We start from the raw sequence: 27,698 nt of genomic DNA, 5'->3' as shown, positions 1-27,698 counted from the left end.
TAGGGACCCAATACAGTATGGACTGAAATACACATGCACCCATCAGTGCTACCACCCAGTCTTGTACTTGAAGCATCGGGGTAATTTTGTAAATGGATTTTCTTTAGGAGATTTTTAGCTTTTTCAGAACTCAGGGCCAATAAACTTTTTTTTTCCATTTCCATGAAAGCTTGCTTTCACAATTTCCATCTCCTAGCCCAGTTATCTCTATTGTTCCCCTATGGCATAGAAACCAGAACACATGGCCCTGCTGATGTGATCCTTGGTACTCAGGGGAGGGAAGGCCATGTGTGCACTTTGATGAACCTAATGCTGGCTCCAGTGGCTGCAAGCTACCCTGAGGGCCATCCCCTTTCAGTCTTACTGTGGGGAATGAAGAACATTCCTCTGCTCAGTTACCCACCTCAATCCAGAGGGAAAACTAGCCTGTACCTTGGCTGCTCCATCCTCTAGTCAATTTGAATTTAACATGAAAAGGAGTCTGCACAAGGATGCTAAAGTGGAAACCAGACTGTCTACAGGGCAAGTATTCCAGAAGAGAAGTGCCCCAAAACTCAGCAATGTCTTAAAACACTGAAGCTGACATGGGTCAAAGCCCTGGCATATGCTGTGTCAAACTGTTCTTTAAACCATCTGTTTTGTGCTAATATAAAACTCTTTGGTTGGAAGTACAAAGCTGCCTGAGGTCTTTAAAGGTGCTTAAAGTTTTAAAGGTGCTTAAAATGAGCTTTGCTTGCAGCTAATAGAACTTCCTGAGCTTTCTTTCTCAGCGTCTATACCATGACAAAAACTACAAGGGATAAAACTTGGTTTTGCTAACTGGGTGCCAAACACCATTCAAGTTTGTGGCTAAGATTAAAAGTCTAAAGTGAATCACATAGTTCAACAGTCACAGGAAAATGTGTGCAAGTCCTGCAATAAAGCCTTTTGGCTATTTTATTTTATTCTACAAATAAAGACAACTGTCCATCATTAAATGGAAAAAAATAATAGTCTGAGTTGTATATAGCATGAAACAGTAGTTCCCTTCACAAAAACATTTCTAATTCATTAGTTTATTACAAAATACCCACTCACAAAAAAGCACAAGCACAATCTTTATACTTGTGAAATGAGTTGATATTTCATATACAAAATAATTTCCACATAATTCCATATAATTTTATTTTATATAGAAATAGGTCATTATTACAACAGCTGTACAATACACTACTTTTTATTTAATAATTACATAAAATCTTTCTTAGAAACATATCAACGGAAAACATACAAAAAAAGCGAAAAGTGCATTTTCTTTTTTTTTTCCTCCAAAGGAAAATTTAATCCTAAATGTTATCATGAAAGAGATATGTAATAGTCTGCAGCATCCCGAGTCAGTGGGCCAAAACACAGTGCATATTTCTCAGAGACTTGGAGTGGGTGAGTTTAGGTTGAAGAAGGATTAATGTACTATTGGAGAGTTCCATGATTGTGCTTACAATTTGAGTTCTCCTTTGCAATCACAATTCATGTAGAAAACAGTCCAGTGTGGGTGGCGGGTTTGTTTTTTTGGTTGGTTGGTTTTTAGTAATGAAGAACAGTTAGGGTAAGCTGCATAATACTTCTCAGATTCTAAATCAAGGGTATGAGCTGTAGACCATCTTCACCAATGGCTGGGCTTTTTCCTCCATTGGATGTGCTGATTTGGCCACAAGAATAAAGAAACAAACTTCTCTTTACAGAAAGTGCCTAGGTTTTGTCATCTGTGCAGTTGTGCAAAATAATAACAATAATCATAATAAAAATAATCTCTTGTTCTCTCCTCGATAGACCTTTGACGCAGTGCTTTTCATACACAAAAGAAGAACCGAAACAGTGAAGGCCAAGTACCTCATGAGTCTGTCGACAGTCTTTTGGAATTGCCAGATGGCTTCCAGAGTGACACGCCTCTTCCCATGCTCCCAGTGGTGATGGAGGCACACAGGATTAGTGCTCCTTTTGATTTTGCTCCGTCAGTACATCCTGTGCTCACGGCACAGCACAAACGGAAGCCAGCGTGCCGTGAATGCACTGTCTGTGGCAGTCTGCACTCTGGGCGTACTCCTGTCATAGAGCTTGGAAAGAAATGCTGTGCAAAAGCCAGAACAGTAAGTACAAAGTCATTCTCTTCTGCCCCGTGTGCCCATTGGTTAAAGCTAATCGTGCATTGATTGTGCTGGTGGGACTCTATCGCAGTGGCTGTGGTAAATTTGATGATTCTGATAAACTACTCCTTCTTCTTGATGTTAGTTGTTGCTGTTGCTGCTGCTGCTGTTGTGTCTGATGATACCCCATATTTCCTTGCTGTGGTGAGTAAGATGGCAGGAGCAAAGAATCAGGTTGTTCATTGTGCAAAGAACTTGGTGTTTGCACCTACAGATGAAATAAAATTAATTGTGCTGTTTGATTCTTTCATGTATCAATGCTCTTTGTCCTCAGGTTACAGGATGCTTAAAAATACTACTGGTTTGCTGGCTTCTATTTCTAGAGCTGTTTGGCATGAGGTTAGCTTAACTAATGCTAGAAGGAATGGACATAAATTGCAACGAAGAACATTCCAAATAGACATTGAGAAGGTTTTCTCATAGGAATGCACTGCCTGGGATTTGCAGGTTATCCTGAAAAGCCTGTTTGGGAACTGCATGAGTGAACATGTCAGAAATGACATGGATGGATGGCAGAAATGAAACAGGATCCTAATATGCCTCATGCTCTCTCTCCTAGCCCTTCCTTTTCCTGAGCTTACAGTTGGGAGTGACCTTGCAGTGTTGAAGTTGATGTGAATTTTTCAGATGCTTTATTGGAAACAGTATCTGCCAGACTTTTTTTCATTAATTCTCGGCTATGATAAGGATTTCATTTCAATTACAAGAGTTTAATCATCTGAGGTTGGTTATACTCTTTCAATAATGCCATTAGATATGTAACCAGGTTTTATAGACTCAGTTCAGCTCCTGTTAAACTACTACAGAGACACCTAATTTTCTCCCTTTACTTTAGTATGCACTGAATTAGGTCAAAAATTAAGTATTTTTACATCTTCAAATCACCTGGCTCTTCCAGGCAATGTGCTCCACTTTATCTTCTTTGCCTTGTGGAGTTGAGAAAATACATTAGTTTCCTGAAGGGATCCAGATATCTGATCCAGATCTATTTTATGTTGATGCTGGTAATTAAAAATAATTTTTTGACTTGTAAACTAAGCAAATTTTATACTGAATAAAGAGTACAGAACAAATCCTAAGGCACTGATTTCCAGCTGGTAATAAACTTTAAATATATCCAAGATAATCTGATTTTGCTTTAAATGTACAGAATTAGTAATTTCCTTTCAAATATTCTGACTGTTCCCACTGCTCCCTTGCTGTACCAGCACCAGCCACTGCAGCAGTGTGCCACAGGTCAGAAGTCAGAATCTCTTGAATGGGCATTTCTGCCAGCATCAGGCTCCAGCAGAAACCTGGGGCCCCACTTGCACAGCCCACTCACCTTGTTAGTCTGCGTGCACACTTTATACATCATCCTCTTTGTCCTACCTGCAGGTAGCGTTGTTGCTGATGCTGTTGGTGCTGGAGTTGCATAGGTGGCAAAGAGGATGGCTGGGAAGGAGGGGTAGTGGTGAACCCTTGGTTTAACACTGCTTGTCCCATCAGTACGATTGGAGAGCTGCTGCTGGAAGTCTGCACTTCCAAACTTTGAAACATTTGTTGGGTTTGAGAATATCTGTGGAAGAAGCAGCAAAACAATCAAGAACAAAGTGCTGGAAACCAAGGTCTTCCCTTAGAATAGGGATGGCAATCCCTAATCTTCCTAAATCATAGAATCACAGGATGCTGTGTTTTGGAGAGGACCTCAAAGACTGTCTAGTTCCAACTTACTTCCCATGGGCAGGGACATCCTCCACTAGACCAGGTTGCTCAGACCCCCACCCACTCACCTGGCTTTCAGGGATGGGGCATCAGCCACTTCTCTGGGCAGCCTGTTTCAGTGCCTCATGGCCCTCACAGTGAAGAATTTCCTCCTAATATCCACTCTAAGCCTGCCCTCTTTCAGTTTAAATTCACTACCTTTTGTCCCATCCCTATATGCCTTGTAAAATGTCCCTCCCCTTCTCTCTTGTAGCCCCTTTTAGATACTGGAAGGCTGCTGTAAGGTCTCCCTGGGTCTCTTGTGCAGCTGAAACCCCCCAGATAATTCCCAATAAATTATTCCAGTGCATGGGACCTACAAATATGAACAACAGCACTATGGGCAGCATTGCTTTCCCTTACTCTGTGCTTGAGCTGGACTTGGAGGGAAGAATATATCTCACCTCAAAATCCAGATCACGTTTTAGATTCATTAAATATTCTGGTTTATGCACATCTTGTCTTCAGCCACAGCATTCACATCCCAGGCTCGTTAAACCAAGTGGCCTTTGATTTTTTTTTTTTTTTTTTAATATGCTGAGCCCTGAACTACAACAAGAGAGAGGCAAATGCACCTCCTGTCCTGCCTGGCTCCCCTGTGACTGCCTGGGGGGTTTGGATCTCCTGCAGAAACATGGCTAGGGTTGGTTACTTCTGAAGCTGCTCATGCACATATTGCCAAGTATGATCAGCAGTTCCCATCACCACGAGCCCCACTCTAGGAACAGAAGAAGCCTCTAGAAACCCTCTGGAACAAGGGATGGGACAGAACCAAAATACTCATCTCCTCTTGCCATTCTGCTTTTGCAAAGCAAACTTAAGTATGTGTTGTTTTGTGGAAGGCTGTGGGCAAAACCACAATGAAACTATTGCCAACCCAGCCTAATTCTGTTTATCCTGTAAAGGGTGATGAGATCATAGTGTGGCTTGTGTTCACTCAGCAGCTGTTCAACATTAGGGTTTAGTCAGAAATGTTACAGTCTGGGTACTTCTATGAGGATGTGAGTTCCTATAAAAGGGTCTCATGAGGCAGGAAGTCTACATGAACTGGGAGATGTATCTTTGCAAATAAGGCCTCTTTTATTCAGAGCCTTAAAAGCAGAGCTACAATATTAACATTTGATAAATTAGCTCAAGGTAATATTAACAGTAATGATTTTTAAAAGAAAAAGTAGTGAATACCTATATTCCTGAGATAACATTAGAACAATACCGTTTTATAAAAATAATTCTTTTAAAAGAAATTGTGTGTGAACAGTTGCTTATTATTTTAGCAGTTCACAATTAAGTACAGTGACAAAAAACAGATTAAACAAAAGGTGTATTTTGACTAGCATGTTCTGCTTCCTTCACCTTAGTTTTGAGGAGACAAAATGACTGAGGTGAGGCTTTCTTGGCACCAGTCATTTAATTGAGCCAGTGCTGACTTTACCTTGGTGGGTCAGAAGTTCTAGTGCTGAAACATCCAACCTGTGAGGGACAAAAATTCCCCCAGCCGTGGCTTGTTAAAACTGGCACTTTGTTTCTCTCTGTCATTCTTGCTGATATGACCAGGCAGGGTAAGGCTGACCCTGATGCTGGAAGGCAGGCTCAGCACAGTAACACATTCCCCATATTTATAACTACTTCATAATCTTACAAAATAAGGGTATTTCCCCTCCAAAGCAATAGTGATGTTTTATCTTCGACAAGGCACGTACTTGGCCTGGGATCCCGCCATGCTGAGGTCTGAAGGGTGTCTTGCATTACAGGACCCAGGCATCATGGGCTGAATAGGCTGGCTGAGCAACAATCTGGCACATGAGGAAACAAACAAAAAAGTGACATTGCTGGAAGAGAAGGGCCATACAAACCCCACGCTGTGCAAAGAGAAGCAGCATTTTCCCAGGCACGGCAGCTGGCTGAGGGTGAGGAACTCTGGCGGGGCTGGGCTGATCTACGTGCCTTACAGACATCTCATAAATCACTTTTGTTACCATTATCATCTGCTAAGTACCGATGCTTCAATACTATCTTACAACTAGGATTAAATTCACCTTGTGCTCTTCAAAGCCAGCAGCAAGGTTTCAGTTTTCATAAGGCTGCGGGCTCCGGCAGCTACACTGCGGTTCTCTCACTGCCCCGCGCCCTGAGCAGCGGCGGAGCCGCTGTGCGCTGCGATGGCTGCCGAGCGCGCCCTCCCGAGCGCGGCCCGCCGTACCTGAGCTGCTGGTCGTGGCTGCAGCCGGCGGGCGCGGGGGTGCCGCCGCGGGACAGGCCGCCAGGGGGCGCCGCGGCGCCGCCGCCTGAGGGGAACGGCGCGGGGCGGGGCGGGGCGCGGCCGCCGCCCGGCGCCAGCTCCGCGCTGCGCGCCGCCTTCGGGCCCTGCAAGAGAAGGGGAGAGAGCGGGGAGACAGCCCGACTGCGGCACCAGTGCCCGGCGGTGCTGCTGTCACCATACGGGAAACGACCGTCATGCCCGCGGCTGCCCCGGACCCGTTCCTGCCGGCCGGCAAACCCGGCACTGCCCAAACGACCCCCCATTAAGGCAGGAGCGAAGTTAAGCGTGAGGAGCTGCCGCCAAGACCCATAACAGGAGCAAATCAAAGAAAGAAAATGTTGGGTTTTTTGGTTGTTGTTTTGTGGTTTTTTGGGGGTTTTTTTTTGTTTGCTTTTTTTTTTTTTCCTACTTCCCAGAATCGCAGAACAGGTCAGGTTGGAAGGGACCAAGTGGGACATCTGGTCCAACCTCCCTGCTCAAGCAGGGTCATCCTGGATCCACAGGATCGTGTCCAGACGGTTCTTGAGAATCTCCAGGGAGGGAGACTCCACACCCTCTCTGTGCAATCTGTTCCAGTGCTCGGTCACTCGCACAGTGACAGAGAAGTTCTTCCTTATATTCTGGTGGAACTTCCCGTGCATCAGTTTCTGCCCCTTGCCCCTTGTCTAATAAATGTCATACAGATACACTCTCTATTTCAATAGAGTCATTATAACACAGGTATGTAGGAAGTGAAAAGCTGCAGCTGGGCACTTTGAAGACAATCATGCAAATATGCTTGGTACACAATCAGGAAGCAGAAACAGGAGTTCAGTTTTCTGTGAAGGGAGGTACAACAGGTGAGTGGAAGAGCAAACACTGGAAATGCTGAGAAACCAGCAGTATGGAGAAAATAATAAATACAGTGCCAAACCAAATAGCTTTCACCGATTACAGTTACTGCTGAGGCTGAACTTTACTTTTGCTGTGCGGGAACCTGTCGACATCCACAGCCTGAGGGTCTGAAATGAATCTCAATATATTGTGTGTGCCACCAAAGCAGACAAGCTTTGTTGCATTGGTGGTGTCCCACTGGGCTTGGGGAGCAAGTATTCTGAGAGGACTCACTATTTCAAGTTCCCAGTGTGATCAGTCAGGTTTCTTTCAGGACCACCTGAACAACAGTAAGTCACCTACACATTTGGTGTGCCCCCCTGCTCTATTTTCTGAAGCAGCTGAAACAGCTGCTCAAGTAGCCCTCCTGGCTGAGGTCTTAAAAAAAGGCTTTAAGGTAAGGCAAATGCTGTAGGGAAACCCTTTTTATAGGCTGCCTTTATACAGAATAAGAAGGGAAGGCAAAGGCACAGTTACAGGACTGACATGATTTTACTTGCTTGCTTAATAACAGCTCAGTGTCTTCTTTCTATCTAAATGCTTTTCTATTAACAAAAAAAATGATTACCTGGCTTGATATCACGCTTGCTTCTCTCAGTGACTGCTGGTTTGTTGTTTGTGAAGATGTGATTTGCCCTTGAAGCTGAGGACTGGAGACAAGCTGCTGCTGAGTAATGGCCCCTGACCTCTGCTGTAGCTGTTGTGGGTCCAGCTGCTGAGCATTGCTAAAGCTCAGGGACACTGTTGGCTGCTGTAAGATCATCTGGAAAAGAAGAGAGGAGGATTTATTTACACAGGCCAGATATCTTGAATAATGAATGTGACAGAAGTAAATCCAAAGATATATTCTAAAATAAAGTTATCACATTTCTGGATTAATAACACATTTACTGTTAGTTGGAAATCACCTATCATTCCTACATTAATAGCTCTACTGTCTCTAGTTTCTTGGATTCTTGTTCTGCAAGTGCACCCCTTACTTGTGAAATGTGTCTTGAAGGTGCAAGTCCTCTCTCCATGGGGCAGGCACAGCCCTCTTAAGAACAGTTGCCAGTATATTCACTGTTCTGGGGCATCCTGACCAAAGGGAAGAGAGCAACTCCATGTCTTTTCAGCCCTTTTGTTTCTCCTTTCAACAAAATCCACCTGCCTTTCAGACAGAGCTGTCTTTGAATTTGTCTCTGGAAATTCAACACTTTACTCCCAGCTGAGTTGTTGAATGTTTTTAATGAGGCCACAGTCAGGCCAGAGCTCTCCAAGCTGAATGGCCGTGTCCTTATCATTGACAGGGTGTGTAAACAGACAGTCGCTGTCATTTATCTGATTTCCCATCAGGTAACTGTCACCTGGCATTCTTCCTAACTGTGTCATGAATTTGGCTTGTGCAAAAGAGCTAGCAGCTCCTCCTCTCTTAGTGTTTCTGTAAATGATGTCCTCTCTACTTTTGCATTTCAAGATGAGGCTTTCTTCTTTACAAGTTATAGGACTTGGGAATTTTTGTTTTTCTAGGGGCTATTTCTTTTATTACAGCTGTAAAGAGGAGAAAGTAATCTTTTAAAACCATGCATTATTAATACTACAAGCTTTCTTTGCAGTATTTCAGATCTAGCCTTTCTGCCACCAAGGACTGTATGGAGATACACATCCCACACAGTTGACGTAATTTTTGGATCTGATTCTGATTCCACACCACTGCTACATGTGTGGAACTCCATTAATTTAAGTGGAGCTACTTAAGTTTTCAATGAAATCAGAATCAAATTATTCTCTTCATTATTCATCCATCAGTCTCATGTACATGCCTAGCAGTACATCCGAGGTACACCCAGTAATTAGTACACCTTTGTGCAGCTTATTGCTGTATTAACAATTCCCTAAACTACCATGTCCCCTCTAAATTTTCCTGGAAAAAGCCTATACCTTTCTCCAAAGGCCCAGCATAATGTATTGCTTTTTTTCTTTGCAAAAGTATGGCTTGATCCACCATGTCTGTACTTAGTTATCTAGCTTATTTAAATATGATAAATTTTTAATTATTTTCTCTGTGCTAAGATTTTACCCAGGAAAAAAGGTACAGACAAAGCTTACATTAATCAGCTGGGAGAGGGGGGCAATTAAGGAAAAGCAACAGCTTGTTTCAGGTGCTGTAGGCTAACCACATCTCAGAGATGTCTGATAGGAATAAATGGGTCAAGTGACAAGGTTGGGGCTGCTGCTTGCAGCAGATCTGAAACTAGCTCTGAGTTGTTCCTTTTAAAAACACTGCTCACTGAGTTTGGAGCCATTACATATCAGAAAGACAGATGGTCTCGCAACTTCTGCCAAGTAAATAGGTCTTATTATGAATAAATCAAAGACAAATATAATGAAAATTCATTTTCTTGTTTATTTTCTGTACATAGAAGCTAAGCTTTGGACATGCTTAGTACATGAACTCACTTGATTAGCCCTAGCAGTGAAACGGGTTGCCACTGGTATGAAATTTGGTACAAAATTCAGAACAGGCAAAGCAAGTGGTGCATTTCAAAAAAGTGATGGGGAGGGAGTGTGAGCCCACTGGTACTTGACAGATCACTGCAAATCAAGACCTTTAGCAGGATTACTTAGTGTCCTCCTTGTATGCTGCGCGCAGCACTGGAGAAACACTCAGTTCAACAATGCAAATTCAACATCTATCAAGGCTAACGTCACCCAGCCTGTGAATTTGCAGCAGACTACTTACTTAGCAGGGACCTCCCTGTGTGCTTACACCACTTCCAGATGAAGGCCAAGGAGTTTACCCTCCAAAGAAAGCAGAGTAATCTACTTTGCAATTACTGGAGTGTGCCACTGGGTAGGAACGTGCATAGTTAATGGTTGGCAGCTAACACACCATAAATCTAGAACCAAGTTTATCTCAGTAGACCAATTTCATTTGTTCATGTGTTCATACCCTGAGAGGGCTCTGAGTGTTTCATACCTGAGAACCCTCTGTTGCCATTATAATGGCAAAGCAGCATTGTTACCCTCTGGACATAAATGACCTGGAAAAAACAAGCTCAGAGTGGGAAGCGGTAGTGGCCGTGTCCCTGCAGAAATGAAGACTCAAGATGCCTTATCAAGGCAAGAGTTAACCTGACAGAGGATTGACTAATGGAACTTCCACCTGCTAGTTAAACCTATAAGTTTAATCTGTACAAAACTTAATGGTGGTTTTTCATAATGTGCCTCTTTTGTGATAGTCCTGTCTGAATTTTCCCAAAACACCAAAATACAGCAGCTGTAAATAACAAGAGAAACCTTTTCATAAAAAATAAGTTTTTTCCCTAAATAGATAAATTAGCAGCCTCCTAACTGTATTGCTGCTAATGACATGTCTCGTTGGTGATTTTGTGGACTGCAAGGTCAATGAAGCATCTTACAAACATTTTTTAATTGGCCAGATTGTTAACATACACAGCAAAGCAGCAAGGGAGAGGAGGGACCCTCTGACACTGCTGCCCCCTCATTCCAAGATAGATGGGCCTTACAGCTAATGGCTGAATCACACTGACAAGGCATCCTGAGGAAAACATCTCTTTGACTCCACCTGTCCTTTGGATAATCAGGGGATTATAGCTTTTGGGCTCATCATTACAGGCATCAAGACTCTTTCTTTATGTAAAATATATAACGATGAGAAGCACAGCACTGGGAAGCTGAGATTCACTGACTTCGAAGAGAGCCTGCTTTGCAAATGATGGGTGGCTGTGGATGGTCTTGATTGTAGTTCTTGCAAGCTAGTCAGGCTCAGCCTTTCTGCCTTCCTCTGCATCTGTGAATCATTAGCTAGACTGTTCAAACTGCAGCAGACACAGCATTCTTCAGACTTCTGAGGCTACTCTTTCTGCTCTTGTCCTTCATTGTCAGGAAAAGCAGTAACAGATTTAACGGGGTTTTGAACACTTTTATTCAGGGCCTGCAATCCTCCCAATACTTTCATTTTTCTCTGCACAAGGCTCCTGCAAACAGTTTCTAATGCAGACTACTGTGCTCAACATCTGTCTGGCTGGGAAAGCATTTCTTGGTGGACTGCCGTACTCAGTTTTGAAGATCTCTGAAGGAAATGGAAATCGAGCTAAATTCTCCATGGAGCTACCTGTACACTTCTGTGTGGAAGGGACTGAACCAGCAGGGATGATATGCTAATAAATCAGCTAATAAGGGAAAAGCAGGGAACTCTTCCTCCTTTTCAGACAACCTACATCACTCCCCCACGCTTACAGCTCTATTAAGCAGTGTATTAAAGACACCAGAAAAGTGCTTGATAGTAGCCTGTTTGTTATGCATTTTAGCTTTGATAGTAGACACAGATCAATGTCTGCAGACATTCAGCTCCCTGAATGATGAAATCTGTGTGGCAAAGCATGTGGTTGGATTTCTGATTTAACAGTTTACTCCTTGCTGCTTGTGAGTCACAAAAGAGCTGCATGCAAAAGTGTGAGGCTTTCTTTCAAATTGCCCTTAGCCAAGTAAGACAGAATTAATTCCTCGTCTCCATCTATCCCTGCAATAGCACAGTAATTTCTTTGTGTGTTTTTTGTTTTTTTACCTAGAGGAAGTGGGAGAAGAAAAAGGTCCTGGCCAGGAGTAAGTGTGACCACTTGAATCTCATCACCTTGTTTGATTGTTCTGAGGAGACCAAAAAAGCACACTAAATACAGAGGATGTATTCTCCATCTAGCATTGCTGGATGATCTCCATCCAACATTGCCATTTCAGGCAAATGTGCATCGCCCTGCACTTCCAGGATCTTTCCATTCTTCCTGTCTCTCAGTTCTGCATCTGCAGTAAGCTGGGAAATGATAGGTACTGATACCAGAGAACTTGTAATGGTCTGAAAATACTTGCTCCAACCTGGTGCAGTCTTCTTGGGAGAGGGCAGCACCCAAATGGTGTAACTCAGAGCCACAAACTGGTAAGGGGTGGGCAGTAAGTAAAGAATAACCCACCATTTACCCTCTGGGCCTCTGCCTGAGCTCTCTCTGAGTGTACATGAGAATCTGTCCCATGGTCTTTGTGCACCCTAATGCACCCTAATGTATATAGGAGACAGCTTTCTAAAAATAAAATGTTTCCTGCATACAGGAATGTGCTCTGAAATTCTATTTTTGCTTGAATGATGAAAAACAAGAGAGCATGTATGATTATTGAAGATGTCATCATGATAGAGTAATGGCTGTCACCCAGTTAAAAAGGGAGGAAGTGAGAATATCATGTCTCTTGATACTCATAATAACAATAATAGCTTTCAGACATATAACATGATTCTGAACTGAACACCTGTCAATTGCAGAGAGACTTTCTCTTCCCATTAATCAAAGTCAGCAGAGAACCAATAGAAGAAACACACTGAAGCTAAACCTGGTCTCCCTATGTGATTGTATGGCACCAGGAACAGAAAGTCCTGGGTTTGAAACCCACAGTTGCTATGCTGTCTTACAGCAGTGCACATGCAGCAACTTAGGTGGCAAAGTTTCTAATTTGGCATCACTGGTCCCTTAATTACCTAAACATACAATCCCAAATTGTTAATGTGTGAAACTGCATTTCACAGATGCTGATGATGGGTGAGAGTCTATTTCTGTGTGGAAGTTGCAAACAAAATTCCCACTGACTTTAGTAGGTCCCATGTTTTCTTCCTGTTTGTAAAATACTCTTTGAGATATTTGTTTCCTTAACAGAGCTTGTTTTCTAAAGTCTTGTTAGTATAATACTCACAAATTCCCCAGTGCCACAAAACTAGCAAGGATCATTTAACCTGGCATTTATAGTTAAATTATGAGAAATATAGCTATAATCACTCCACATTCAGAAAATTTCCGTAAAACTGGATGATTTGTCCATTTGTTGTTAAAGAGAACCTGTAATCTACTAAACTGCAGTTTCTATTATTTCTGAGGTTTGGTAGGCATAAGGAGTAAAAAGCACATACTGTACTAGAGAATCCTACCTCTGTGTAGGAGGTGTCAAAGGCAGAAGCAGAGAAGGCTCAGTCAGATTCACCCTAAAGGCTTAAGCCTGCCTGGTGAAGAACACATTCAGGTACCTCTCAGGTGTGAACAAACGAACATCAGCAGAATTTTGGGGGTTTTAATGGGACAAGAAAGTCTGAACTTTAACATTCTTTCTACTACAGCTGCTCAGTCTGAAGACTTGGTAGATAAAGTAATAAAATGCTATTGTAAATGACCCAAATTATTCTCCTCCTCCTAAGACTGAGGTATTCCTTCCTTCTCTTTTACCAGAGAGCTCTTAAATTTTTCTGGACATAGGTTACTCAAGAGGCTTTTAGAGGGTAACATCCTCATTCAGATTTCTAGTTTACACTTGTCCAGATACCCTGGACTCTGGAGCGATTTTAAGTTGCCAAGCCTGTCAAAAACCACGTGAGAGAGGATGCTTGACTCTGCCCCTTCCAATAGTAACACACCTGTACGCTGGAGTCTTGGACCAGGCAGAGCTGCTCCTGGATCTTCTGGAGCTCCTCCTGCTGCCACCGGATGTTGGCCTGCAGGATCCGTGTCCGCTGCTCTAGCTGGTCCTTGATGGTCTGGAACATGCTGAATTGTGCTGAGAACTGGGGGGTGGGAAATAAAAAAAGAGGAGGGGGGGAATCAGTTATTATAATACAAACAGGCCTTAGTAGAACATTGTTCTGTAAGGAGTTAACAGCTGTTTGATTGTAAAGCACAGCTAAAAAATAAAAATGTCTTTGTAATATACTAACATGTAGGCAAAGACAGATCTTGTCTATTTTCAGGGTTATGCACATATATCAAATTGCCTCAGTTAGAATGATCTGCTTACAATTGACCATGTTCTAAGGACTGTTTTTGAGAGTATGCTCCTTTAAAATATCAAGAGCATCCTAATTGGATGGCAAATGAGTGCATTATTTTCATTAGTGTGTAGTTTGTGCCTTAGTATGGCATAACAGTATAATCCAGATGTGGTTTACTAATGCTTTCCTTTTTCTGCACAGAAATAGCAGCTCTGCAATGCTTTGTTCTGCTGATGACTTACTAAGGCATCACACAATAGACCACAATAAACATTTTCTAGATTTCTACAGCTGAGTAGTACTAAGTAGTACTAAGAAACAAGAAATACTCATTAAGTTATTTTTGTATGTGATGTAAAATTAATAGCTCAACTCAATGGACGAAAGGCTGTTCTAAATAACAGTAAAAAATGGAGATCATTAATCAAGGTCAAGAAGCAGGTGCAACCTCCGATAGCAGCAATACTGGCACAAACTGAAATCATTCAAGAATTGTGGAAAGGACTAACAGCAATAAATCCCCAGTATTTGGTGCTTTCAGGTATGATTCAAAGTTCACCAAAGTTAATTATTACTTTAATAGGCTTTGGAATAATTGCTTTCCATAAGCTCATATTCCAAAAGTAAAAAACAGTCTTTGAAAAAAAAGAATAAAACCCTTCAAAAAATCGTTTTAAGTTTTTATGTAACCAAGGCATCCAAGATACTTTTGAAAACATGCAGGGCTGTGAGTGTACAGGCATAAAAAAATAAATTGCTGTGACTTGAAAATGCTGCCCTATTCCTTTAGTGGTTCCAGTGGCTCTGTGCTAGTGGGTGAGCTGATGCTCACTGCTGGAACCTTCCTTCTCCATGGTGCACACTGGCTTACATTGTTTCTGGCTTTAAGTAGGGAAAAAAAAAGATAAAAAGACAGGAATTAAGGAGTGCTCTGGTGCTAGCAGCACTGTACACTTCCTTAGATGAAATTTTTGTCTACTTAGAGAAAGCTAAATGTGACAGAGTAGATTTGTATCAGCTAACTAGTTCACCTTAAACCAGTTAAGTACGTGAAAGTACATTCCCTCTAGCAAAGCTGACATCTCCAAGTAAAAATCTCTGCCTTTGGCAGAGAAAGAGAGAGAACTTCAGAGGGTTTATTCCCATTTATCAGGCAGAGGATGGCTTTCCCACAGTCCTGGGAGGTCACTGCACAGAGTGGTGGCCAGGTGGAGGTCAGTCCCACAGCCAGCCCTGCTCAGGGGCAAGGAGGGCTGCTAAGGTGGCACCTGCAGCTGATGGTGACAGAAGCCCTCAGAGCCCACTCTGCAGCCAGAGGCAGCTGTGAGCACTCACAGCTCGTGTGTCTGCCCAAGGAGGTGACAAACCCTCGGCCATGCTGTGGCTCATGGTGCTTGTGCCTGCAAACAGCAGTGCCATCATCTGCAACCCACTCCTCTCCCACAGCAGGAAAATGGTGTCAAACCTCTCAAAGGGAAGTTCTGGTACTTTGAATTGGTGTTACAGAGAAGCCAGAGCAGAGTGTCTTTCTTGCTTTCTTCATGTATAAAGAATTAACCTGAGGAATGGCTGAGATGAGACCTCAGATGTTTGGGAATAAGAACATGTGATCCAAGGGGCATCTAGTGCTGATTGCTGTAGCCCAGCCTTTTGATTCTGAAGAGTCCCAGGTATCCTGATTTTAGGAGTGGAATGATGCCATGAGCAACAGGTCATAGACAAGATATGGCCAATTCCTGCTTTAACCTGGCTCTGTACAGAAGAATCTTTTAAAAAGACAAGTCTTGTAATCTAATTATCTCTAGGACTGCTTTTAAGTTTTTAAAAGGATCCTTGTTAGAAAAGGAATTGAAAACAGTTTTAGAAAAGAGCTTCATTTTAACTGCCCAGCTTGGTGATGGCAGACTTTTGATTGACATGCAAATTCCTTGAAGACCCTTTGAGAAAAGAACCTGATTTTCTTCAATTGATCAATGTAAGAAATTTTAAACCAGGTAGTTTCAGAATCACTTTATATCTCAAAATGAAACAAAATCCATTACCAGGCTTTAGTTTTAAATTTGAATTTGCTTTGTAAAGTTGCACACAAGAATATATTGCTGTTGATTTAAAACTATTATTCCTTTTTTTGTTGTTTATTATATTTAGCATATTCATCTTATAGTGTCTTTTTCTTCTCTTTTTCATATGCTTTTTGTGTTAATATACTTAATGTCAACAATTAGCTGATATACTAGAGTGAAAGCTATTATAGATGAAGACAAGGAACTTACTCTTTTGCTTTTTCCCTTTTCCTACTCTAGCCCCCAAATTGTTGATAACTCTAACCATGACCCCTGTGCTTACAGAGCTTCTATTGTTTTTGTACAATGAGACACTAACAGCAATTTACCTGCACCAGAGAGTATTTATCTCAAGATCATTAACCGTTCTACTAATTAAGGGAGAAACCTCTAATTGTATAATAAATTAAAAGAGCTTAACTCAAAACATTCCACAGAAAACACTGCCCAGCTTTACTCTGCCACTGACATCAGATGAAGTTGCTCTTCATCTCACTTAGGTATTTACAATGTCCACAGAATCCTTTGAAAAGTGCATGAAATACACAGAAGTGTCATCTTCCTAGATACAGTCAAACATGGGAGACTAAACCAGTCAGATCTCTATAGATGCACCAGTTTAACCAAGGTTTGTTAATGCAGGCAAAAAAACCCCCCAAAACAAACAAGCAAAACCCACAGCAGTAATTTTAGTCTGGTTTCTTTAAAAAGGAAAAGTAAAACAAAGTGATGCATTTGGGGTCATGTCAGCAGATGTTCTGGTAGGGAGGGGCTCAATGCATTGTGCTGGTGATGGTCCAGGGAGGCCCTACAGCCCAGGGAGAGGGACTGGCACTTCCATGCTGTGGTTCCTCTTCTCCACCATGGGCATCTGAAAGACATCAGCTAGACCATGCCCAAGGAGAGGTGTTTTTCTCCACTGAGTGTTACCCCAGGGTGCCAGGTTTGCTTCCTCTCTCTAGGTGCTGGGGGGCTGCAGCCAGGAGAGGGGACCTATGACTCCTGTGTCTGTCAGGATGCTTCCTCATTTCAAATGTGATGAACAAAAAAATGGATGTCTCAAGACATTCTGTTGCTACAAGTGTCATGACAGTAGGTAGCTGGGGAAAGAAAAGAGACCCTATTTGGTTTTTAGCTCAGTTGCCTTTAAAACTTTATTTTCTGCCTACCTTCCAACTCTCTTTCAATCCTTCTGGCCCAAGAGATGAGCCATGATTCTTGCTGGAGATACTCAACAGAGTTGTGAAAGTGTCAAAAATACCAGATTGCTGCAACATCACAAAATCTTTAGCTGAGCAAAGGAGAGAAGGATGCACTCATCCCTTCTTCCTGTGGGAAAGGCTGGCTCCATGCACCAGCCCTGCAAGGCACAGCCCCTGGGAAGCTGGATTTTATTAGTTTTGCAGCTCACCGAACAACTTGTTCTTTCTTTCTGTCATCTGAATAACACCTGCTCAATCCCAAACAGATTATTAGTGTTAATTATTATTCAGTCATCAACATCCGCTGTGTTGCAGGGGATTTTAATTTATGACAATGAGGAAGACAAACAAACAAATATTCTAATTAGGAGCACTTGGTTTAAAGTAAACCATTTACATTCAGGTGACATCTAGGGTGACACTGTGCTGTCTGTTCACTCACACAAGCAAGGCAGAAACAAAAATCACATTTCAGTGTAGATAAAACCATCACAGCCTTTGCTGGAAATAAAACTACACAAAGTTCAAGCAGATGGTGCCTGAGGCAGCAGCTAGCTGCTTGCTGCAGACACAGTTGTGGCCACTTACAATGTTTTCCCTGCTGCTGCCACCCTGTAGCCATATGTTAGCCACAGGGACATTCAAGACCCTCCAGCTCCTGCCATCAGTAACCTTCAGCTAAGGACAAGTGGCAGAAAGGCAGCAGGGAGAAACCTGTGCAGCTCCTCCTTGCGAGCTGGCAGTGGGGCACCTGGCCACACTATTTCTACAAGCAATGAGCTTGTGTTCTGCCACTAAACTGCTGGGAAATGGTCAGCTAGGAAGCCAAGAAAATGTTCCTGATGGGATGCACATGTACCTGGTTTCATCCCTCACTCACCTAGTGCTGCAGGCACCTTTGTCTTTTAAATAACTAATTATCTTGCTGTAGGCTGACTTGTTAATTATTTTGAAGTGGGACATACAGCATAGTATCGTAATGTTCCTAACAGTTTATGAACATCATCCAAGTGTGTGGAGATTTGGTACTCTGTGCAGGCGTTTTGCTATGCAGTGTGAACATCAGCAGCCTGAGCTGCAATGTCCTGGTGTTATTTCCCTATTCCATGTCAAGCCTCACCTTGAGCTTTGCCAGGAGCACTGCTGTGACTGCTGCCAGAGGGCTGCCTGTGTAGACAGACTCAAGTCAGCCCTCCTCCTTTCACCAAGATTTAGGTGGCTCAAAGAGGCTTAATCATAGACTAGGTGGCACTCTAATTTGTCAGAAAAAAAAAAAAGGGGGGGGTGGTGTGCCAGTAAGAGCCTTTTACTGGGAAGGGACAAGGCAGCAGGACTCTTGGTAAACAACTGGAAAGCTTCTTTTCACAAAGAGCTTTGATGGAGAAGAAAGGGAGGTAGAAAAAAGACAAACAAAACACACGGAGGCTTATAATACATAAACTAATTGATGTTTGAAAATGCATTAATGAATAACAGAGAGAAGTATCTGTAAAAGAAAATGAATGCTCAGAGCAGATAATTGATATGCTGCTTATTCACTGTGTGCTAGTGTGGAGTCATGAAAAGAATATTAAACGTGGAAGATAAATGAGAATTTGTTATTTTAAAGCCAGGATCCTCAGGACTTTGTAATGTTGTATGTGCTACAGAAATAAACTCTGGGATCTTGTCAGTGAGTATACAATATCAATGGCAGAACCAGTGGAGGTCCAGCAATACTCTGTCATTCCTCAAATCAGAGGATGATTGCGTGTATTATCACAGCAGGACCATAGGAGAAAAACAATGTGCTGGGAATATGGTATTCAAATTTGCTTCTTCAAAATCCACTGCAAATGTAACCCTGAGGTAACTTTTTAGACCATCATCCACTTTTGAGATATGAGTTAATAATTGGAGGAATCTGAAGTTTGTCTTCAGTGGCATCCTCACCATTACTGGCACACTGACAAAATCAGTGTTGCTGAATTTCCATGTCCTTTACTGCTAGTTAATTCTGTATCAGCAGAGCCAACCAGGTGTTTTTTGCAGGACTGGGGTGTCTGTTAGTTTTTGGTTTTAATTCTCATTGTGAATTTGATCTTGATGGGACCTGGTTCTGTAAAAGCAAAGCTGAAAAGTCTTTTTCCATCTGTTTTTTGTCCTCCTATAAAATAGATGTGTGCACAACTGAACCTACATGCACCTGGGCTTCTGAACACCTGCATGCAGTTATATGTTAAAACATACAAGTGTACAATTCAAATTACTTTCCCACAATATTTTAATGTTTGAGAGTTTGGATTTGGAGATTTTAGTTACTAGAGAGGTAACCTAAAAGCCCCAAAATGAGAAAATATCAGGAGATAAGCAAGTGACCTATTCCACTTCCAAATCCCCAACTAACCTGTGCCAGAGGTGCAGGCTGATTTTGCAGAGTTGCTTGAGGCAGCAACTGCTGTGGGAGAAGCTCACATGGAAGCTGAGAAGGCAAAGAAACCTAGGTTAAAAACAAACAAACCAAATCTTTATTTATAAGTTTGGCTCCTTTAAATTTGAGGTTTCTCCTAATGCCATGGCTTCTGTGTAAGTTGTTTTTAATTGCTAAGCTGCATATGAGGCACATGCTGTTACATCCTCTGCCTATTTCCATGATTCCTTGTGAAATTACCTGAAGAGCAGCAGGTTGGCTGAGTCTATGCACGGATAAATCTTGCTGTGTGCTCGGTGTTCTTGGCAAGGGAGTGTTAGACTCTGCAATCAGCTTTGTTGGTGTAGCTGCAAGAAAAGTACTGGTGAGATCTTACATGCTGGAAACCAACCCTGTTCGAAGTGGGTAATGTGACAGGACCTGGGTAGAAATTGCAATGGCCTGGCTAAATTCCAGTGGAAGTCATGGCTGTTCTTGTTGACTCCAGTGGCAATAAAATTAAACTGATAAGGAGGGTCTGGGCAAAGATAAAAGTAAATGAGACAGATTATTTGATTCTATGCTCCAATGAGCAGTCCAAAAGGACCCATGAACTGTTCCAAACCAGCTGGAACTCCCATTATAGATCCAAATAACTGTAAATTTAGGTTAGCTCATTGGCGTTTTTTCCAGACCAGGATGCAGAAATAGTCAACACTGGAGCATCCTAAATCTTGGGAGAGTGACCTGCAGGCTGTTACTACTCATGTAAGTCTAGAGAAGTCTCATATTGCTCACACTGGTGCCCTCAAATCTAAAGACAAAATCCTCATTTTTGTAAAAGATTAAAACAGCACATTTCATGTCTCATCCCACTGCTCATCTTCCAGCATTTAGGTGGTTGTGCTAGAACCTTCCCTCCTGTACATTACCATTTCAGCTTTTGAACTTCTTTGTCAGTGACTATCATCAACACCTCATAATTTACTGTTAAGTCAGCAGCTGTGGTATATAAGCACACATTCTTTAACTTGGCAAAATTAAAAACAATTCCATAACTCAGGAATGCCACTCACATGCTGGGTCTGACTTGGGTGTGTGGGAAGATTTTGGAGAGCTCCTGGATGATACTGAGGGTGTCCGACTAGCGCTGAGGATTGAGGCACCAATATCAAGTGCATTAAAGTGCTGTTCAGGATCCAAGCTGGCACCACTGTCCTAAAACAAACCAGAAAAGGAGAATAACTATTGCATCTGTTAGAGGTAAAGCATTTTGAAATTTAGTTGCATACCAATTCTTTGGCAGACCTCAAATGACTTGAGCAGAACTAATCTCAGGTAGGCCAGCAGAAGACATGGACCAAGGCATCAATGCCCCTTCCAAACAGGATTGAACTAATGTATTTTATACACAACTATCACTGAGTTATAAATAGCAAGTTGCTGCCATAGTCACTTTGTGCCCTCAGATGTTTTTCTGAATCTTTGTTTTGTGTTCATTTGGATGTGACAGCAACTGCAGCCCCTGTAAGACACTCGGCCATGGACTGAGGATGAGCTTTGCTGTCTTCCCTCAAGAGATCACTGAGATGTGGCCAAGAGGGCTGATTGCCAGAACTTGTTCTAATGAATCTTTAAACTGTAGCACCTTGCCAAGGAAAAGTCAAGCTATCTCACACTGGCCCTGACCATGCTCCACTTCATTTGTAGCTGTTACTGATCTCCAGGTTGATCCCTTCATAAACTCACCTAATTGGGCAATGAGTTCTGAAGTTGAGAGAATCCACCAACATTGGAAAAAGACAATACTGGAGTCTTCAGTGACATTAACACAGGAAAAAGTTGTGATTACTACATAAATTCATTAAAAAAGCTTTTCTCATTGTACCTTTAGTGCTGAGGACACAACCTCTGAGGACACTTCTTCCAAGCCCATCTCCTGTCTCCTCTCCACCCGAACATCTGCGTAACTGAGTGGAAAGCATAATTCTATGTATCAACATGGAACTGCTGTATTTCTTAAAATGCACTTTAAGAGAAGAGGAACAAACTACTGTACATTTTACAGGTTAAATGAATAGCTGAAAAGTGACTTAAGTCAAATGCTATGGAATAACATTTGAAATTTTCAGGTTTTGCTCTACTCCTATCTTCTTAAAGGCAAGATGCATATTAAAGAACTATATAAAAAGGTCAAGTTCACATCCTACAACCACTTTATTACTTCACTGAGAAGCTTCTATACATCTCTTTAAAAACAATGTAATGATTAAAGGAAGTGAATATTTAAGGGATCTGTCTATTCTGTATTTTTGCACAAAATGGAAAAAATGCCATAGTTCTCTAGCCCTAAACAAAACAAAACAAAAAAAAGAAAAAAATTAGGTTTAACATAAACTAAGGTTCAGTCTGATAGTTTTTCTATAATTACCCTATTTCCTTTGGAAAGTTCAGGCTTAATTTTTTTTTTTTGTTATGTAAATGATGTTATATTTTTAAAAGAAAATGCTGGCAGATATGAGGATGCTCCTCTCTTTCTGTCCTTTATGTCCCGGCCGGCTGATAGGATTTTCCATACCTTACCACCATGTGTGTGCACACAATGAACTCTGGCTTGGAGTTCCACTGGTGGTAGGTGATGTAGTAATGGGTCTGGAGCCAGATCCACTGCTGTCCTTTGGTCAGAAACCGATAGCAGCACGACTTCCCCTTGCCGAACTGCATCACTGCCAGCAGAAAACACACACAGCTTGTAGCACCATTTCCCACGTGAGAATGACATGAAATGTGAAAAAAGTGACAAAAATATCTGTCATAGGTAGACAGGAGTATAAGCACCAATTTTGAGTAAGTGCACCTCTGAGCCTTCTGACAGAGCAAAATCATAATGATTAGTAGGTACCTTCTTGTGACGCTTTGGATGGTATATTCCTACACAGTACAATTAACCTTAAGTTTGGACACTAATGAATTAATGTCTGCTACAATTTAAACATAGTTCTCACCCTCCTTTATGTGCTGATCACATACTGCTTAATTAGACACCTGGGATTATTTTCTAAGACTGATCATCTTAAGTTCTAGACCAGAAAAGTACAGGATAAAAATACTTGAAAAGATGAGCATTGTGTGCAGATGGTTTTAGAATGAGGTAAGCATAGAAGATAACATGTGCAAAGATAAAAATAATTTGAAAGAAAATTCCCAGACTGACAAGAATTCAAACTAAAGTAAATCAGGATGTACTGAAGGTTTTGAAGATTTACCAACCAAATTAATCTCTGCTTTTTTCCCCTGGTGACTTCAAGGGGTTCCCAAACATCCACATGTTTAGCCTTTCTATATTTCAATGTCAATATATAAAAACTAATGTTGACAGGATACTTCCAAGACAGGAAGATGTGGTAAGCTGAGATGTTACAGACAGTTCTGTAAGCAAATATTTGAAAAGCATTGCCTTGTTTTCTTTACTTAGTGAAAGAGTTTTCCAATTAAATCCTAATCGACCGTATGTAAATAATCATAGCTAATCCCAAATACACAGTGAACAACATTAGGGGAAATAATCCACAAGAATTGCTTGAACAATTTCTGCATATTCTTTACTAATAGAACAGGGATCAAATCTGACATATTTTATCCATTCAGTGAGTCTCACTGACTGCTTTTGGGGATACAGAAGATAAAATTGCACTTTTCAGAGTTTGGTAAGTCTGTCCCAGATGCCAATCAGCTGCAGTGCCTGCAGTCTGCTACAGCTCTGCTAAGATATACACGTTGAGGCAAGAGTCAAACCTCCCCTTCCAAACAGCATTTCACTGAGGTGTCCCAGTGACTTCCCAGGAGCCTGGGCCATGTGATACTTACAGTGTTCATGGCACCTTGCTAGCAGCTCTAGGTCATCTATGTGGTAATAGTCGTAGCCAGAAGTACCCAGCACTTCAAAAGGCAAGTACCCGATAATCGGCGGTGCTCTGCGGTTGGGCACAACAGGAGTCCATGAAACACAGAACAAGCAGTTCTGCATGTGGATGCTGAGATGCAAACAGCCCAGATCTCTTTTCACTTATCAGTGAAAGTATAGTTGTTCACCTCAGGGGGCTGGATCCTGACTTTCCCCCACCTTGAGCCTGGGACACCCAGCTGGGCACAGCAATACCAGCAGGAACCATCCCACCAGGACAAGACTATGACAACACTCCTTCAGGGAAAATGTGACTGTGGAAAGCACAAGTGCAGCTTCTCAGGGACCTTTACACAGGAATCTGCTGTGAGGGAGCTGTTCCCTGGCTGCTGCTTGGTCAGGGGCTCTGTGATGGCTTCTGCAGCCCTCACACAGGGGAAAATGCACGGGGAGGTATTTGGAAGGCCTCATCTGCTGGGACTGCAGGGATAAGAGAGGAAATCATCTGTGCTGCTTTCCTCTGGGTGCCTGGAGAGCTCATCTGTGGCATGCTGAGGCACTTGCTTTGTACCTTTGCCAGCACAGATGCCTGAGGCCAGCACATAGACTTTCCCTCCATAACTCAGTGGGAATTGCACACACGCAATCAACGACTGGATTTGGAAAGAAGGATTTCTGCAGCTGTATAATAATTAGATCATTTTGCCACGTGACAGGCTTTGGTCTGTTGATAATTTTAAAGGAAGGAAGAACAAGCTAATCACAAATTCAGCTGAAGCAACAGAGTCCTTTTGTTTTAAAGGCCCATTAGAAATAAAAGCAAAAGTAAATGTAAAATAGTAAGCATCAGCTTTTGTAGGAATTTCGGTGGCAGCCCTCATGTTCATGATTTAAATGTGAAATGGAACACTACTTGAGAAAACTGTACTTGTGATATAGTAGTAGAAAAGCATCAAACACAACCAGCAGGACTTTTCTTGTCACCAACCTGTGATCCAGGAATAAAAATTTCCACTCCAGACTGTGTCTTGATGTGAATTCCTCTAGAGGTTCTTCTACAATGCACATCTCCTGTCCAATGGAGAAAACTGACTTACTCAGAGTTGGAGCTTTGCCCCTCTGCTTCGTCTAGCTTTTGTTAGCTATAAATATATGGTGCATAAGAGGAGAAAACAGAGGATTCACCCATCTTCTGGCCATTCCAGAGAGCAAACTATTATATTTATCAACGTCAACATTTTTTATAGGAGACAGGGAGAAGAACTTGTAATGCGCATGTACTTAAGAGCTGAGACTGTGCCTCGAGGTGCCAGAACTGTTTTGGCATTGAAGCAGTGCCTGGGGTGTGATGGCCGTGGGCTTTCCCAGCATCCAGCCTGTGCCTGATCCCACCAGGGCTTGCCACATCTTGCTTCACTCCCTCTGTGTTACTAAAGATACCCACCACCCTTGGTCCTTTTGGATGTCTGCCCTCCAAAGTCTCTGAGAAATGGGGACACTTTCCTTTTCCCTCAGTAGCTGCAGAAGTAAATAAATGCCTTTTCATGTAGCCAGTCTGCATGGGTAAAAGGGGTCAGTGTTGCCTTGCACTTCACTGCCACAGCAAACAAGCTGGCCCTTAAGATTGACAGCAGCCCTCACTCAGTGCTCACGAGGATGACAATTAAAAAGTGAGTTATGTGAGGCAGGACAGCCTTGCCCCAGAGAGATGAGGATCAGGAGGCAGTCAGTGGTGGTCACTTGCTGGGTGGAGGTGGAAGTGAGGGAATGATGTCAGCACATGTCAGTGAACACCCATGCATGGACTGGGGCTGGCTGCACATCCCATGGCCACCTTGCTGTCCACGCCAAGCTCTCCTCTGTCAACCTTTTCTCTCTCACTGGGTGCTTTGCAGAGGCAGCTGCAGCTCCATGAGCTGCCTAGAGTCAGCCTGGAGGCTCCTGCCTGGGAATTCCCAGCATCAGCATTCTGGATTTGTGGCACCCAGGGTTCTGGTGTACTTCAGGAGGGTCTCCATCCTCACTGGTAAGGAAAGCCTGCCCACTGGCCCCCAGTGCTGCTCCCTGATGCCACATGCCCCCATGCTGTGGGATCACTGACACCTTCCCAACATTTCCATTACTGCTTCCCTCTTTGCTGTCCCACAGGCAGAGGAGACCACTGATGTTTTAAACCCTGTTGGGACCAGAGAACAAGCTGAGGTGTGCTGCCATCAAGCAATTCTTTGATATGTATCAATGCTGATGAAGTAGTTTGAAGTCTCTAGCTGTGCAGAGGCAAAAAGCTTCAAAACTCCTTAAATTCCTCTCTCCCTCTCTTTCCAGTTCAGGCCAAAATCCATGCTGATGCCAAGAACACACACTAAAATTCAATGTGCTAACACTCCTGTGTGCAACCAAACTGCTCATTCTGTCTTCCTTAGCTGGTCAGATAAACATTTTAAATTCACTTTACAGTAGGAAGTCAAGAGTGGGAGTTGGGTGAGTCACCCAGATGAACTGAAGAGATGTGTGTTCAGACTTTGTGGCAGTTAAAACCTTCACTGGGATGTTCAGCAGCTGCTTCCTCCCTAGCACTGGGCAACTCATTGCCACAAGTAGCCCATTTTGTTTCCCTGTTTATTTTGAGATGCTAGCTACCCAAATAACAGGGAAATTTGCTTTTAGGCTTCTCGGATAACCTTTAATTCCAGCCCTTCTGTTAATATGATTTTTGTGGTTAAGATTCATAGGAAGTGTCCTCACTTACCCACAAGGGACTCTACCTGCCTGCAGGGTCAGGAATAAGTCTAGAATGCCCTGCAAGTTCCAGAGAAGTAATGGAACCAGGCCAAGGGAGCAGTGATTTCATATTGGTCACATCTCAAGTATGTAGAAAGACCTCTTAAAACTCTGGGCATAGGACACCTGATGCAGCAGTTCACCTTTGTTAATGAGGGAACAGCAGTGTTAGGCACAAGCTTGGTTTGTCTATCCTTATAACCACAAGCAGCTATCTTACTTCCAGGATTTGTGAGAAGAGAAACGCACCAAAGAGGCTGAGGAGCACAAATGAAAGAGTTGGTGGTCAGCAGTATCACCAAATCACAGAATCACAGAATTAACTAGTCTGGAAAAGACCCTTGAGACCTTTGTACGTTGTCCCATCGCAGGAACACAAAGCAGCAACGGGCAACCAAATTTCAAAGCAACTTGCCAATTCCTGTTACAAGGGGGGTTTCTGTATCCTGTGCAATGGGGGCAGAAGTGACAGTGCTTCCACAGATCCTGGTTTGCACTGATAATCCTCTTCACTGGATTTTTATGCATGAAACGTGATATCTGTAATCCATTCAATTAACAAAACTAAGAACCTTCTGTGTCCCCCCGTCTGAAAGTGTTCTGAGAAGTTCTGCCATGCATGGGACCCATGGTGAGCACTTACCTTTAAAAACTGAGGCGTTGCCAAACGAACAGTCGCAACAAAGCACATCTGCTTTCCTGGGGATGTTCTGTAAGCCCTTGGGACAGCCTCATCAAAGCCATTGCAAGTGGAGTTAGGCACTAGTTAGGGGAAAAATGGGACCTGGAGTCAGGCCTCAGATAAGATTTGCTGTCACTGAATATTTTGCACACTCCAAGTGTACTAATACTATTTTTATTCAGAGAAGTGCTCTAAAAGCTTTTAAAGCTGATATGCATATATTTAAATCCAAGTCAGTCAAGTTAGGCAGAAAGGCATCAGAGCTTAACTTCAAGTATGAATTTTACAGGTTAATCCTGATAAAAATAAGGCCAAACCTTATTACAGAGCATAAACCAGTTTTCTGGAAAGAAACCCCATGCATCCAATTGCTCTTTTTCACCACTCACAAGAAAAAGAAAAAAAAAAAAAGTTGCAGCATGCCTAGTGCTGTAACTTCCATGATGCAGTGAAAAAAAGTGTTGGCAAAGGAGGCAGCTGAAGAGAGTTCGTCAAGTCATCAGTGGCAAAACACCGGGGCCCACAGCCAGCGGGGCTTCAGCGAGCTAGCAAGAGGATGCTTCTGACTCTTGGCTGCTGAAGAATGCCTTCCCCTTCTGCACTGAAAGAACTGTCCCCAGTGTGCTCAAGCTATCCTTGTTTTAAACAAGAGGAAAAGGGAGCCACTGGACTCCAGAGATGGGCACATCTGGCGAGTCTGCTGATGGTCTGCTGTGTCCAACACTGGGAAAAACTGCATGTGATGTGGCTGCACACTTTGTGTGTGCTTTTTACCTGTGTCTTTCATGACTGCATGGCTCCAGCTGCTTTGAGAGC

The 27,698-nt window shown here is 42.6% G+C and overlaps 1 protein-coding gene across 4 annotated transcripts in view; it reads right to left on the bottom strand.

The window, feature by feature from the left end:
- Nucleotides 1–913: 913 nt before the first annotated feature.
- The window catches only part of NPAS2 (neuronal PAS domain protein 2), a 103,301-nt gene continuing 76,516 nt past the window's right edge, over nt 914–27,698 (bottom strand). For 2 of the 4 annotated variants that reach the window (XM_079309520.1, XM_079309517.1), the window contains 14 exons: nt 26,844–26,962; nt 24,408–24,490; nt 23,383–23,489; nt 22,094–22,241; nt 21,404–21,485; nt 20,592–20,733; nt 19,777–19,883; nt 19,513–19,605; nt 13,511–13,657; nt 7,628–7,822; nt 6,127–6,290; nt 5,627–5,719; nt 3,555–3,741; nt 914–2,391 (listed from right to left, as the gene is read on the bottom strand). In XM_079309520.1, coding sequence (XP_079165646.1) covers nt 2,206–2,391; nt 3,555–3,741; nt 5,627–5,719; nt 6,127–6,290; nt 7,628–7,822; nt 13,511–13,657; nt 19,513–19,605; nt 19,777–19,883; nt 20,592–20,733; nt 21,404–21,485; nt 22,094–22,241; nt 23,383–23,489; nt 24,408–24,490; nt 26,844–26,962 — 1,853 coding nt within the window. In that variant the 3' untranslated portion in view covers nt 914–2,205. The remainder of the gene's footprint in view (nt 2,392–3,554; nt 3,742–5,626; nt 5,720–6,126; nt 6,291–7,627; nt 7,823–13,510; nt 13,658–19,512; nt 19,606–19,776; nt 19,884–20,591; nt 20,734–21,403; nt 21,486–22,093; nt 22,242–23,382; nt 23,490–24,407; nt 24,491–26,843; nt 26,963–27,698) is intronic. The other 2 variants (XM_079309518.1, XM_079309519.1) reach the window with 2 other exon arrangements.

The sequence above is a fragment of the Erithacus rubecula genome (assembly GCF_903797595.1).
Source record: "Erithacus rubecula genome assembly, chromosome: 1".
Classification (NCBI taxonomy): Eukaryota; Metazoa; Chordata; class Aves; order Passeriformes; family Muscicapidae; genus Erithacus; species Erithacus rubecula.
The sequence above is the reverse complement of the archived record's forward strand: the minus strand, read 5'-3'. Positions and strand labels throughout refer to the sequence as shown.